Raw genomic sequence first — 15,400 nt, forward strand, 5'->3', positions numbered from 1 at the left:
ACCACTGCTTTTTTCTAAACTTGGGTTTGGCAATGGCTGGAACGAGTTATCTGATTTATAGGTATCAATAGTCAAACTTTTTAATGCTTGAACGGCCATTTGGAACGAATTAAGTTCGAGTTTTGAGTCTCCAATGTATTAGAAACAAAGAAATCTGTATTCAAAGTGGCCTGAAATTCTGTACAGCTCATACAAAAATTCAAAGCTGGTGGGGGCAAAAATTTACTGCTCCCACAAAAGCCACTTGGTAGGCCACGTAAGGTACCTGAAAGGACAAGAATACTTCTCAGGAGGCAGCTGGAAGTCAATCCCAGCCTTACAGGATGCCAAATTAAGGAAGGGAATCCTAACTTATTAGCTGGTGTCCCTCTCCGTACTATCCATGATACTTTGCGGCATGACCTTGGGTACCACAGTTACTGGGCAAAAAAAAAACCACATATAAATGATTCACAGAGAAAGAAAAGAGAAAGACAAGTTTGCAAAAAAATATCAAGATTGAACCTTAGATAAGTGGCGTAGTGTGGTCTGATGAGAGCACCCTCTGTATGAGTGGTACAGTAAAACCTCAGCTCACGACCATAATTTGTTCCTAAATCCTGTTCGTCACCCGATTTGTTTGTCCCCTGAATCAATTTTTCCCATAAGAATGTATTGAAATACCATTAATCCATTCCAGACCAAAAAAATCATACTTTTGTCCATAAAACCCATTCAAAATAGACCTTTAAATGTATGCATGACATGAACAAAATAATTATAGAAAGCCTAAATTGTTTTACTTACCTAAATGCTATCAAAATGATCATAAAATTAATAAAAAAGAAAAGGTTATTTACTTGAGAAACTGGACGTTGATGGCATGATGGAATGGAGGGGAGGAGGATGGGGAGGAAGACAGACAGGATCCGAGAAGACAGTCATGAGAGAGGACTTTGGATGTGCGCAGTGAGCCAGAGCTACACAACAGGGCTGAGTTTCTTAGAGGTTCCGGAACGTCCCAGAAACCCGGGCCGCCCGGAGCGCGCTCTTCAGTGCTTTTGGGCGCCTCCCGCTGCGTGGGGGGGGGGGCCTCATGTAAACAAACCTGTGCGGGCAACTTAGACGAAATGGCTCACGCACTGTCTCCTCCTGAATTAAATCGTTTACAGCACGCTGTTCTTCTCGACGAGTTTCTTGCTGGAGAGGAAGAATTGCAAGCTGCTATAATGATAGCCCAAGCAAACAATAACTTGATTGAAATGGCCCTAGAAGAGCAAGAAAGACATCAAGAACCAACTAGAGTTGAGGGATATGTGGAGCAAGTCGTTCCATTCTATAGTAACCAAGAGTTCAAAGCACACTTCAGGGTGACGCTTGTAGCTATCTACTTGGGCAGCCATCTTTGTTGACATTGTGACGTCACAGCCACAGAGCGCTCCACCTCGCGAGCTTGGGCGGCCCAAAAGGTTCCGGACTGGCAGCCCGGGCTGCCCAATCCGCATTTCTTAGGGGTCTGGGCGACCCGGGGCGTTCTGGAACCCTCTAAGAAACTCAGCCCAGAGTAGCGAGGATAACGCTGAGGAAGCTACAGTAGAGCGCGCCGGTAACATCACATCACCATGAAAATCGTGGTGGCACGGAGATTATGTTATGTAATATTTTTCGTATGTTCCTGTTTCTATTTTCTTTTGTGCTTATATTTTGTTTTGTTGTTGTGTGATAGCCGGGTTAGCTATCACACAAACGGCTCGTCTGCCAGCGAGCCGTTTAACCACGTTCGTCCCTCGTAATATCGTTCGTCCCCTGGGTCGATATATTGACAAACTTTTTGGACGTCTCCCAAATTGTTCGTCCTTAGAGACGTTCGTCAAGCGAGGTTTTACTGTACATTATCTTACAGAGTATTCAGATGCCCAGACTCTAATCCTGATGATCCTTGCTACTCTCAAAAAACCACCAAACACCATCAGAGTTTAATGGGTTGGGGATGTTTTACTTTCAATGGTCTTCATGATCTTGTTGTGTTCTCTAAAAACACTATCACTAGTGTATTTGAACTATTAATGGATAATCTTGAGTCATCATTTGAGAAAACCAAGTGAGAGTTTCCAACAGGATGGGGCACCAGCTCATACTGCTAAAATTGTCAAAGAATGGCTAGATAATTGTGAAGTCAGCACCATAAAAGATTGGCCTGGCAATTCACCAGATATTTCTCCAATAGAAAATTTATGGGCTATAATTAGGCCCAAATTACAAGGCCGTGACACCTCCATACTCTCCAAGCTGGAAAAAGAGCTTCACAATTATTGGGCAGACTTCAAGCTTGAAACACTTCAAAATTTAGCTGATAGTGTGCCAAAATGTCTCAGAGAGGTGCTCAAGAAAAAAGGAAATGCAGTAAAGTATAAAGTATTGGGTAGAGTTTGAATTTGTATGTTTTTTTTTTTTTTATCTGACTTGAAATGTGTAATCAAAAACTATTGGTGTGGTAACTTTTCGTGCAGACTGAAGATTTTAGTATATCATATTGCTTATTAACCTCCTGTATCTCCTCCTTTAATTCCCTTATTGATTACACTGACCTTCTCACATTCAACTAATCTCAATCTCAGCTCTGTGTTTTCTGTTATCAGTCTGTCCTGATTGTCCATGTAACTCGACATCACTTCCTTCATGTACCTTATCTCTCATTCCACGTTTATCAACCTCCTTATATGTATTACCTCTTTCATCTCTAAATCCAGAAAAGTCCTTATCCATATTATCCTCAGTCAATCTCCTCAGTCCAACAGGTGTTTCAATAAATTGCCAATTTTCACAAGATGGTGTTTGTTTTGATGTCATATGTCTGGCTGCGCCACTCAGTTCCGTTTCTCTCTCTCCATTTTTCCATCTATACGATCCAAAACTTATTTATTATGGAGACAGGAGAACCCTATGGTCCCCTACCCCCTGTACATACATCTAGGTCAGGCTCTAATGCCTGCTGAAGCTCTTTCCCTGGGAGCTGCTCCGCACGTCTTGTCAGCGTGGTGTCGGCAGTGTATTTACCTAGTTGTATTTTACTTAGTTGTATTTTACGGGTGGGGAGCCTATGCTCATGTTGTCCTATCTCTGTATCTCACAGTGTGTGTGTGTGTGTGTGTGTGTGTGTGTGTGTGTGTGTGTGTGTGTGTGTGTGTGTATTTACCTATTTATATTTACCTATTTGTGTATTACAGGGCCCGAGCTAAGCTCTCTGTGACCTGTCTCCTTGTCCATTCCTATCATATCTCTCTTTCATCTGATTGACACACACCATGTCAACGACATCACTGCTCAGTTTATTCCACTTATCAATGCTATGATGCGGGAAACTGTATTTTCTCACGTCATTTAGACAGATGTCCTTTATTAGCTTTTTTCCATGTCCTCGGAGATGATTACTTGTGGTCACCTTTATCAACTCTCTGTCCAGTATGTCAATCTTGTTCACCAATTTATACATAGTTATCATGTCTCCTCTTGTTCTTATCTCTTCTAATGTGGTCAGCCCCAGCTCCCTCAGTCTTTCCTCATAGTCTAACTCCCTGAGTCCTGGTACCATCCTTGTTGCCAGCCTCTGTACCCTATCCACCTTCTTCACATTTTTCTTCATATGCGGTGACCAGACACATGCTGCATATTCTAACTGGCGTCTTATTAAGGTACATAATATCTTCTTCATCATTCCTTCATCTAGGTAGTGGAATGCAAGGCCAATATTTTGAAGCATGTTATATGTTTTCAAAAAAATCTTGTTAATGTGTTTCTCCGGTGACAAAGTGTTTTGCACGGTTACTCCTAAGTCTTTCTCCTCATTGGTCTCTTTAATTTTCTCATCACCCAGCCTGTAATCCCTGTTTGGTCTGTATCTACTTCTTCCCATTTTCATAACATGGGTCTTGTCTATATTAAATTCCATCTGCCACTCCTTACTCCACTCATATATTTTATCAAGATCTTCCTGTAACTTGTTACAATCTTCCACATTCTTTACTCTCCTCATAATTTTAGTATCGTCCAAACATGTTCATGTAACTGTCAATTCCTACTGGCATATCATTAACATAAATCAAAAACATGATGGGACCCAGCACTGACCCTTGTGGAACTCCACTGGTTACCTTCTTCCACTCGGACTTCCTTCCTCTCACCACTGTTCTCATTTCTCTTCCCATTAAGTAATTTTCCATCCATTTTGCTAGTTTATCATTTACTCCTCCAATCATCTTTAGTTTCCACATCAGTCTATTGTGTGGTACTTTATCAAAGGCCTTTCTCAAGTCCAGGTAGATAGCATCCACCCATCCCTCTCTATGTTGTAGTATGTCAGTCACTCTTGAATAAAAACATAATAAATTGGATACACGATCTTCCTTTTCTGAAACCAAACTGCCTTTCACTCAGAATGTTTTCACTTTCTAGATACTCACTCCACTTAGCTTTAATTACTTCTTCACATACCTTGCACAATATACTAGTCAACGATACTGGTCTATATACCATTCTTATATATAGGCACAATGTCAGCTCTTTTCCACTCTTTCGGGACTAATCCTGTTCATATGGAGGTTTCCACAATATCAAATACGGGGTTCAACAATTGATCCTTACATTCATTTAGCAACCTCCCAGATATGCCATCAGGCCCCATTGATTTATTAATATCCAGATTGCTTATAATTTTCCTTACATCTTCCTTAGTAACCATGATGTCCTGCATTTGCTTTATTTCCGTAGGCCTTCCTCCCATAAAATGCTCCTCCTTTGTAAACACTTTGCAAAAGTTGTCGTTCAAAATTTCAGCTATATCTCCAGCATCTTCATATACTTCTTCCCGTTTTTACCTTTTCTATTGCCTCCTTTTATTTAGTTTTCCATTTATGAATTTGTAAAACATTTTTGGGTCACTATCACAGTTTTCCACCACCCTCTGTTCATATTCCTTCTGTGCTGTTCTCCTTACTTCAACATATCTATTCCTTGCTGTTTTGTAGACTTCTCTTGATAATACATCACTGTTTTTCTTAAGTTTCTTCCATGCCTTTTCTTTGTTCTTTTTTGCTTCTTCACAATTTCTATTAAACCACTGTTTATTATTTAAAGTTCTCTTTCTGTGATATGGCACAAACTTTTTCACAGAGTTATACAAATCCATAAATTTATCGTATTTCAATTGCATATCCCTTTCCTGGTATACCACGGACCAGTCAATTTCATTAAAGAACTCCCTTATATGGTTATAATTTGCCCTAGTATAATTTAATTTTTCCTCCCTGCGTTCCACAATCTTATTCGTGCTTAATTCCGTATCCAGCTCAAAGCTTAGGACATCATGATCACTTTTCCCCAAGGGACATTCATGTTCAATTTCCTCTTTAGAGATTCCCTGGTAAATACCAAATCCAACCTTGCTGCAACATCTTGTCCCCTGCACCTTGTTGGTGATCTCACCCACTGTGTCATCAAGTTATTTGTTGCTACCTTTAACAATTCTTCTGCCCACTCACCACCGTTCACCACTTCGTAGTCTTCCCACACTATTTCTTTGCAATTAAAGTCTCCAACTATCATCACTCTATCCTTTCTGATGAGTTCTTGCTTCATTCTGTCTAGAGTATTTCTCATCACCATTTGGTACTGTTCATATTCCCAAGCACTGGTTCTGGGTGGTATGTATACTGTTATAATATTAATGTCCCTCTTGCCATCTGTTATAAGCATAGTTATCACTTCCTCATTTCTCTTACTATAGTTCACCTCCTTCACTATCAGATCTTCCTTAGTAAGAACCATTATACCACCACCTCCTTTATTTTTTCTATCATTTCTCCATACTTTGTAGTGTTTTACAACAAACCAGTCTAGCTTTATTTCGGGCCTTAGCTTTGTTTCCACTACACACATTATGTCTAGTTCGTTATTTCTTAGGTAATCCATACATTCTAGCCTCTTAGACAGAAATCCATCTATGTTCGTGTAAGTCACTTTTATTCCATTCCTAGTCTCATTCTTCCATGTAATGCCTATTCTGTCTGTTTTATCCACCACTTCTTTAGCCTCCCATTTCTCATCCTCCAAAAAAAATTGGTCTTTTCCTCCTCTGTTCTTTTGTCATTCCTCTCCTTCACTTCAGTTACAAGCTCCTTCATTTTCATTCGCTCATCTTGTGACATATTTCTTCTTATGTAAATTGTTTTGGTTTCCTCAGAGTCCTTAAGTTTCCAAGTCCTCCTCAACAAGGCCTCAGCTGCCACCTGAGACTTCAATTTCAATTTTAATGGTCTATTCTTGCTTTCCTCAAAAGCTCCTAATCTCACACTTTCTTCTACCTCAGCATATAGGTCCTCTTCTTCCACAGAGATCTTGTTCAGTAAAGACTTAATCCTGTCATATTCCTTATCCCTCCTGTCCTGCCAGTTCCTGTTAGTTTTTCCCTCAATCCTATTATGATCACACATTTTTTCTTTTCAGCAATATCTCTCACCACATACTCATTTTCCTTTAGTGCCTTTACCATTTCCCTCTGCGTAATCCCTTTATTTTTCCTCTTCCTGCTTTTTTACTATCTCCCTAAACGACCTTTGTACCTCCTGATGTTCATGGTTCACTTCTTTCATCCTGGTATCAATTAGATTAAGGCATTCCTCCTTCCTCAAGTCCCCTTCAGATATTTTCATCTCCATTTCCATGAGTTTAGCCTTCATCTCTTCACATTGTTTCCTTAGTTGTTGGTTTTCTTTCTCCATCGCTACTTTTTCCTTCAATAGCTCTTTATTCGCTAATGTTAACAAAGAGATCTCTTTTTTGAACGAATCATTCTCGGCTAGAACTCTATCCAGTTTTTCTTCTATGGACAAAATGTTTAGGAACTTACTTTCCAGTGCCTGGATTCTTGCATCCATATCCAATTTCTCCAGTCCTTTTGGTGTAGTTATAAAACCTTCAAAGTCTCTAGCTTGTCTAGATGCCATTTTTGTTATCGTCAGCTGATTACGGCCAAAACAATCACCGCCCACACTCTCCTCTCAGGGATCACTCTTCATATACCTCACTTTCAACACTAAGCGACAGTAGGACATTAACAGGACACTAACTTAGAGTTACCCGGGCCCTGTAACACCATAGGTATTTTCCTTCTTCCCGTCCGCAGCCGGAGACGACCCGTCCTCTCTCAGCGATGGCGACGGTGTGTGTATGTATGTGTGTGTGTGTGCGTGCGTATGTATATGTCTTTGTCTCTGTGTTGGTTATTCATCACAGTCACATGCTGGTCGCCCAGCCAGCCTTTCCCTTACGGAAAGAGCTCGAGCTTATACTGACCGATCTTTGGGTACTATGTGTGTGTGTGTTTAAGAGGGAGGGTTTGTGATGTGATGTCTAATGGTTGAATGGCAACTAGAAAAAGTGTTGTGAGGTTAGTTACTGTAGGGTGGAAATGATGTGTGTGGGTTTGCAATGTTGGCACTGGACTGGTAGATCTTGGGAGGTTGACTACTTGAAAAGTAAATCTTGGGTCAGAAAAGGTTGGGGACCCCTGATATATATTATTCATGATTTTAAGTATTCCTTTAACAGGCACAAGCTGGTGGTCAAGTAGAGAAATATGTGTTGGAAGTGGTGGTTGGGAAGGAAGAGGTAAGAGCGGTACTGCATTCTGCCCTTTATACAGCTCTTGTCAGCCTTCTGCATACCTTGCAGGTGAGAGGGTGAAATATTTGATGAGGTGATTGTTTAAAGTTTGTGTCAGGATTGAGGAAAAAAATATAAGAATAATGAAAACTAACATCTTTGAAATTTTAATTGTCTATGCATTTTCAGTTTGTCAATGTTAGTACAGTACTATTATCCTTAAAAAATCATTCTAATCCTCTTCTTTATTCATAGAAAGTCCAGTTTTTTATGTTGCGTGCATCTTTCAGGAAATTCTTGAAAATTGCTATGCTGAGAAGAAGCAGAATTTGTCAAGTGTGGCATGTTCCCTGAATCCAGGACAGTATGAACACAGTGGGGATGATCTGCCTAGACTGACAGAGTCTGGAAGTCAAGAAGAAAAAGTAGTATGTAAAACACCAGTCTCTCAGCCACTGCACTGTTTGTCTCCACCACTCCAGCCCACCACTAAGGAAACTGAGGCAGCCAATGTGCTGATGAACTTGTCAGGAAAAGCAACTGATAGAGGAACCCAACCTATTCTGGAATCATGTTCCACTCCTCACCACTCACATCACTCAGGTTCTAGGCCTCAGCTCTATTCATGTCCTCCTATGGCTCCTGGGAGAAAGGACCTTAGTAGTAGGAGGGAACCAGTCCCATGTGATGAGGTGCCCCAGATCAATGAGAAGGACTTGTTACCCTTGGCTACTCAGGTTTTGTGTCAGTTTTGTTCTCGTCAGTGTGAAGACCTAGTGGAGTTGCATGAACATGTTTTAGCAGCCCACCATACTGCTGAGGCTGATGCTTCCCTTACTGTGCCCCAAAGGAAAGCCCAGACCTCATTTAGGGTAGAAGAGGATGATGGAATAGCTCCTGTGGATGAGCAAGAACAGAGACTGGAGCCAGCTGACTCTGACACAAGTATGATAGTATTATTTCCACAACCTAGCACTAGCCACAATTTTTTAGAAAAGAAGTCAAAGAGGAGCAGCAAGTTCAAGAAAGAAGCTTTTGAATTAAGTAATGAAGGAATCACTACTGAGGAATGTTCTCAGCAAGAGGAGGATTGTGTTAATGATTGGCAATCCAGTGTGGTAGTTGATAGTTCTGAAACCCAGCCTGATTGGCAATCCAGTGTGGTAGTTGATAGTTCTGAAACCCAGCCTGAACTCCCACCTCCAACTCTTTCCACCAATAACCTTTGTGACAAGGACCAAGATTGGTTGAAGGGGCAAGCATGCCGTAGTGTGACTGAGCTTACCCCTGTAGCCAGTGGAGATGCACTTGCTATGGCAGTAGAATCATCACAGATTCGAGTATTAGAAACCAAAATCACCATCCAGGTGTGCCTTGAATGCAGCTCTGGATTCACTGATCCTCAGGATTATACAGGCCATGTATGTGTAGCCAACCGACCCCTGGTTTATCGTGGGTCTGATGGCTCTGTGACGTTGGCTGATGTACCTCCAGGCACCACAGCTCATCAGTTGCAGACATCTGACATGAGGCTTTTCCCAGAATTTTTTGTCCAGCAAACAGTTGAAGGTGGAGTTCGAGGTTTGCAAGTGGTGCATCTCTCGGGCCGCACATTGCGGCTGCACACCAATTGCCCTTTGTCCTACCTGGGGGATCAGCTGATTTCATTCAGGTAAGTTTATTTGAGTAAATTCTATAGCTCTCACATTTCATGCTGAAAAGTTTAGAAAATACTAAGATACTGTGGTGATTCTGTGTATTTTCTGTAGAGCAGATACTATAGAAAGAAAAGTTAAACAATTTTGTTAACTTTTTATATCTTGTTCGAATTTATAGATATGACTGTCCATCATAGTAAGATTGATGTACACCAGAAAGTTTACCTGTAAATCAAGAGTTTCTTCACACACACACACACACACACACACGCCCAGTAGCTCAGTGGTTAGAGCGCTGGCTTCACAAGCCAGAGGACCGGGGTTCGATTCCCCGGCCGGGTGGAGATATTTGGGTGTGTCTCCTTTCACGTGTAGCCCCTGTTCACCTAGCAGTGAGTAGGTACGGGATGTAAATTGAGGAGTTGTGACCTTGTTGTCCCGGTGTGTGGTGTGTGCCTAGCCTATCCGAAGATCGGAAATAATGAGCTCTGAGCTCATTCCGTAGGGTAACGTCTGGCTGTCTCGTCAGAGACTGCAGCAGATCAAACAGTGAAACACACATAAACACACACACACACACACACACACACACACACACACACACACACACACACACACACACACACACACACACACACACACAAGACTGGAAAAGAGCTAACATTGTCCCAATCTATAAATCAGGTAACAAGAGAGACCCATTGAACTATAGACCAGTGTCACTTACAAGTGTGGTAGCTAAGATGTGTGAGAGGGTGGTGAAGACTAGATGGACAGACTTCTTGGAGAAAAATGACATACTTTGTGAGTGTCAATTTGGTTTTAGGAAAGGGCGTTCATGCACGACAAACCTGATATGTTACTATTCGAGGGTGATAGATGTAATACAGGAAAGAGATGGTTGGGCTGATGGAATATATCTGGATTTAAAAAAGGCCTTTGATAAGGTACCACACCAGAGACTGATCTGGAAACTTGAAATGGTAGGAGGAGTGCATGGCAGTTTACTAAAATGGATGGAAGACTTTTGGTAGGAAGAGAAATGAGAACAATAATTAAGGACAGACCATCAGAATGGGGATTGGTGGAGAGTGGAGTTCCACAGGGATCAGTGTTGGCACCAGTAATGTTCGCAGTCTACATAAATGACATGGTGGATGGGGTGTCCAGTTATGTGAGCCTATTTGCAGACGATGCAAAATTGTTACGAAAAGTGAGATGTGACAAAGATTGCGAACTACTCCAGGAAGACTTGGACAGAATATGGAAATGGAGCTGTACATGGCAAATGGAGTTCAACACGACAAAATGCAAGAAAATAGAGTTTGGCAAGAGTGAAAGAAGAATCAGGAGTATGTACAAGATAGGAAATGAAGACATAAAAACCAGTCATGAAGAAAAAGACCTTGGGGTGACAATTACCAATGACCTATCGCCAGAGAGACATATAAACAAAATAATTGGAGAAGTATTGAACTTATTGAGGAACATAAGAGTGGCGTTCGTATATCTAGATGAAGAAATGATGAAGAAAATAATTACTGCAATGATAAGACCGAGGCTTGAATATGCAACAATACAGTGGGCTCCGAACTTAAAGAAACACATAAGGAAACTAGAGAAAGTACAGAGGGCTGCAACGAAAATGGTGCCTGACTTAAGAGATTTGACTTATGAAGACAGACTGAAAAGAATGCAACTTCCAACCCTGGAAAACAGAAGAGAAAGGGGAGACCTGATAGCAATATACAGAGTGATGATTGGCATGGAAAAAATGGATAGGGAAGATCTGTGTATGTGGAATGGAAGAATGTCGAGAGGGCATGGGAAAAACTAAAATGGCCACTTATAGGAGAGATGTGAAAAATATAGCTTCCTCATAGAAGGGTGGAAGCATGGAATAGTTTAGACGTGGAAGTGGTCAACGAAGGAATATTCATGATTTTAAGAAAAAGCTGGACATTAATAGATATGGAGACGGGACAACACGAGCATAGCTCTTTTCCCGTATGTTACAATTAGGTAAATACACACACACACACACACACACACACACACACACACACACACACACACACACACTATATGGAGAAAGGATAGAGAGAGTAAAGGTGGAGGAGGAGTTATGATTATGACGAAGAAATAAATAAATGTGGATAAGGTTTGGTATGGGAAGAAAATGCAGAAGTGATAAGCATAAGGATAAAAGTGATGGAAAAGAATTAATAATCATGGTGACCTAAAACAAATTCTTGGTCATTAAGGGAATACGACAATATGATCAAGGATACTTTACAGAGTTTGGAAAGTGTATTATCTGGAAAAAGAAAGGTGATACTAGTAGGAGATTTTAATTGTAAGGAGGTGGATTGGGAAAATCTAGTAAGTGGTGTTGGAGAGGAAGCATGGGGAGAGAGATTTCTTAATCTAATGATGGAAAATATGATGGAACAGAGGGTGAAGGAAAATACTAGATATAGAGGAGATGATGAACCGGCTAGACTGGATTTGGTGTTAACAAGAGAAGTGTACCTATGTGGAGATATACAATACAAGTGTCCTTTGGGAAAGAGTGATCATGTGGTTATGGAAATGCAGATAGCAACAACACAGCGAAGGAAAGATGAGACATACAGGAGTGGTAGATTGAATTATAGAAAGATGGACACAGAAAGTTTGAAAAATTATTTCAGAAAATTAGATTGGGAGGAGATGTTACAAATCAGAGAAGTGCAAAAAATATGAGATTTTTATGAAATATTATAAAGAAGGAGTTATGAAATTTGTACCAAAGTATAAACCGAGAGAGGAAGGAAGAAAGGATTGGTTTAATGCAACTTGTGTTAAGGCTAAGGAAAAGAGAGATGTGGCTTGGAAAAGATGGAAAAAGAGCAGGAATATACTAAATAAGGAGAATTATAGAGTGGCGAGAAATGAGTATGTGAGGGTAAGGAGGAGGAAGAAAGAAAATTTGAAAAGATATTGTAGACAAGAGTAAGGAACATCCAAAATTGTTTTACAGGTTCATAAATGGTAAACTTAAAAGAGAGAGTCCATTGAAAGATTAAAAGGAGAGCAAGGGATAGTAGATGACCCTAAGAATATAGCGGAATTGCTAAATAATAGGTTTCAGCAAGTATTTACTGAAGAAACAATGTTTGTAAAGCCTCAGAATGTACAAGGAAATGTGCACATGGATGACATTAAGATACCTAAAAGGAGTTATATAAAATGTTGGAGGAACTTAAAGATGATAAAGCGATGGGACCAGATGAAGTTTCAGGAAAATTATTGAAGGAGTGTAGAGAAGAATTGATTGATCCATTATATGATATTATAAGGTGTTCATTAGAAACAGGGAAGTACCAGTAGAGTGGAAGAGAGCTGAAGTGGTGCCCATTTATAAGGGAGGCAGTAAGGAAGAGCCTCTTAACTATAGACCTGTGTCTCTAACAAGTGTGGTCGGTAAGATTTGTGAGAGGGTGATAAAGAAATATTGGATACGGTTCCTGGAGGATCATAAGTTATTATCGGATCATCAATTTGGCTTTAGGAAAGGGAGGTCATGTGTAACAAATCTACTGAGCTTTTATTCAAGAGTGGTTGACAAAATACAAGAGAGAGAGGATGGATGGACTGTGTATATTTGGATTTAAAGAAAGCTTTTGACAAGGTACCTCACATGAGACTGTTATGGAAATTAGAGATTTATGGAGGACTGAAAGGAAAAGTGTTAAAGTGGATGGAAAACTACTTGAGATGGAGGGAGATGAGAACGGTAATAAGGGATGCAAAGTCGGACTGGTTGGTGGTGGAGAGTGGAGTCCCACAAGGCTCAGTGCTGGCACCAATACTTTTCCTTGTATATATTAATGACATGCCAGAGGAGTAAACAGTTATATTAATTTGTTTATGGATGATGCGAAGTTGTGTAGGTGTGTGAAGAGTGAAGAAGATTGTGAAATTTTACAGGCAGACCTGGATAAGATTTGGGAGTGGAGCAAGAGGTGGCAAATGGAATTTAATCTGAGCAAAAGTCATGTGATGGAGATGGGGAAGAGTGGAAGACGGCCAAGAGGGTCATATAAGATGGGTGAAGAAGTAGTGTTGAAAAAGGTGGAAAAGGAAAAGGATTTGGGAGTGATAATACAAGACCATGGGCAGTTTGAGGCTCATATTGATAAGATGTTTGGAGAAACGTATAATTTGATAAAAATATTGGATTAGCCTTCCATTATATGGATAAAGATATGATGAAGAAATTAATTAGTATGGTAATTAGACCAAGATTGGAATATGCTGGAGTGGTTTGGTCCCCTTATAAAAAGAAGCATATAAGGAAGTTGGAGAGATTGCAGAGAATGGCAACAAAAATGGTTCCGGAATTGGCAGAAATGACCTATGAGGAGAGATTAAAAGAAATGAATTTGCTTACCTTGGAACAAAGAAGAGAAAGAGGAGATTTAATACAGGTTTATAAACTGTTGAATGGACTGGATGAAGTGGATAATGAGCAAATGATGTTGAGAGAGGAAAACTTAAATAGAACTACAAGATCGCATAGTAAAAAGATAGCCAAGGGAATATGCTTGAAGGATGTGAAGAAATATAGTTTCCCACAAAGATGTGTGGAGGTGTGGAATGGTTTGAGTGAGGAGGTGGTGTCAGCGAGGAGTTTGCATAGTTTTAAAGGAAAGTTGGATGTGTGTAGATATGGAGACGAGGCCACACGAGTATGATACCCAGGCCCTGTAAAATTACAACTAGGTGAATACAACTAGGTGAATACACACACACACAGGCTGAGGACCGGGGAAAGGGAGAATTTACCTATTGTGTTTGCAGGGCCCGGATATCTCTGTGGGTATAGTTAATGTCCTGTGTAGTGTCCTACTCTCGAAAAGTACAGAAAGTGGGCCATTTTCAAGTGAAAATGGAGAGTGGTCCCTGATTGAAGAGTGTCGGCGGTGTTTTGTTTTGTTTTGGCCGAAACTGCTGGCGATAGCAATCATGACAAGTACTCCTAGAAATGTGTGTGACTTCGAGGGTTTTGTGACCACTCCAAGTGGACTAGATAAATTCGACATGGATGCAAGAATTCAGGCAGTAGAAAGTAAGTTTCTAAATATTAGATCCATAGAAGAAAAGCTAGATAGAGTCATAGTAGAGAACGATACCTTCAAAAAAGAAATCTATATGTTAACGAGAGAGAACAAAGAGCTATTGAAGGAGAAAGTGGAAATGGAGAAAGAAAAACAGCATCTAAGGAAACAATGTGACGAGATGAAGGCTAAACTCGAAATGGAAAAGAAAATATCCGAAGGAGACTTGGGGAAGGAGGAATGCTTTAACCTAATTGATGCCAAAATGAAGGAAGTGAAACATGAACACCAAGAAGTACAAAAGTCCTTTAAGGAGATAATGATAAAGCAAGAAGAAGAAAATAAAGTGATTACACATAGTGAAATGGTAAAGGCATTGAAGGAAAATGAGTATGTGGTGAGAGATATTGCTGAAAAGAAAAAATGCATGATCATAACAGGTTTGAGGGAGGAAACTAACAGGAACTGGCAAGATAGGAGGGATAAGGAAAACGATAGGATTAAGTTTTTACCGAATAAGATCTCCGAGGAGAAAGAATGCCTATATGCTGAGGTGGAGGAAAGTGTGAGACTAGGAGTTTTTGAAGAAGGCAAGAGTAGACCATTAAAATTGAAATTAAAGTCTCAGGTTGGAGCCGAGGCCTTGCTGAGGAGGGCTTGGAAACTTAAAGACTACGAGGAAACCAAAACAGCTTACATAAGAAGAAATATGACACAGGATGAAAGAATGAAAATGAAAGAGCTTGTAACTGAAGTGAGAGAGAAGAATGAGGAAAGAACCGAGGAGGAAAAGACCAAGTTTTTTGGAGGATGAGAAATGGGAGGCTGAAGAAGTGGTGGATAAAACAGATGGAATAGACATTACACTAACATGGAAGAAAGAGATTAGGAATGGAATTCAAGTGACTTACACGAATATAGATGGATTTCTGTCTAAGAGGCTAGAATGTATGGATTACCTAAGAAACAATGAACCGGACATAATGTGTGTGGTGGAAACAA

The 15,400-nt window shown here is 40.4% G+C and overlaps 1 protein-coding gene across 5 annotated transcripts in view; it reads left to right on the forward strand.

Annotated features, from left to right (window-relative positions):
- LOC123519936 (histone-lysine N-methyltransferase PRDM9-like) overlaps positions 1 to 15,400 on the forward strand; it is a 105,828-nt gene that overhangs the window by 42,190 nt on the left and 48,238 nt on the right. For all 5 annotated transcript variants that reach the window (XM_045281656.1, XM_045281654.1, XM_045281653.1 and 2 more), the window contains 2 exons: positions 7,585 to 7,707; positions 7,929 to 9,310. In XM_045281656.1, the coding sequence (XP_045137591.1) occupies positions 7,585 to 7,707; positions 7,929 to 9,310 (1,505 nt within the window). The remainder of the gene's footprint in view (positions 1 to 7,584; positions 7,708 to 7,928; positions 9,311 to 15,400) is intronic.

The sequence above is a fragment of the Portunus trituberculatus genome, chromosome 46, assembly GCF_017591435.1.
Source record: "Portunus trituberculatus isolate SZX2019 chromosome 46, ASM1759143v1, whole genome shotgun sequence".
In the NCBI taxonomy this organism is placed as follows: domain Eukaryota; kingdom Metazoa; phylum Arthropoda; class Malacostraca; order Decapoda; family Portunidae; genus Portunus; species Portunus trituberculatus.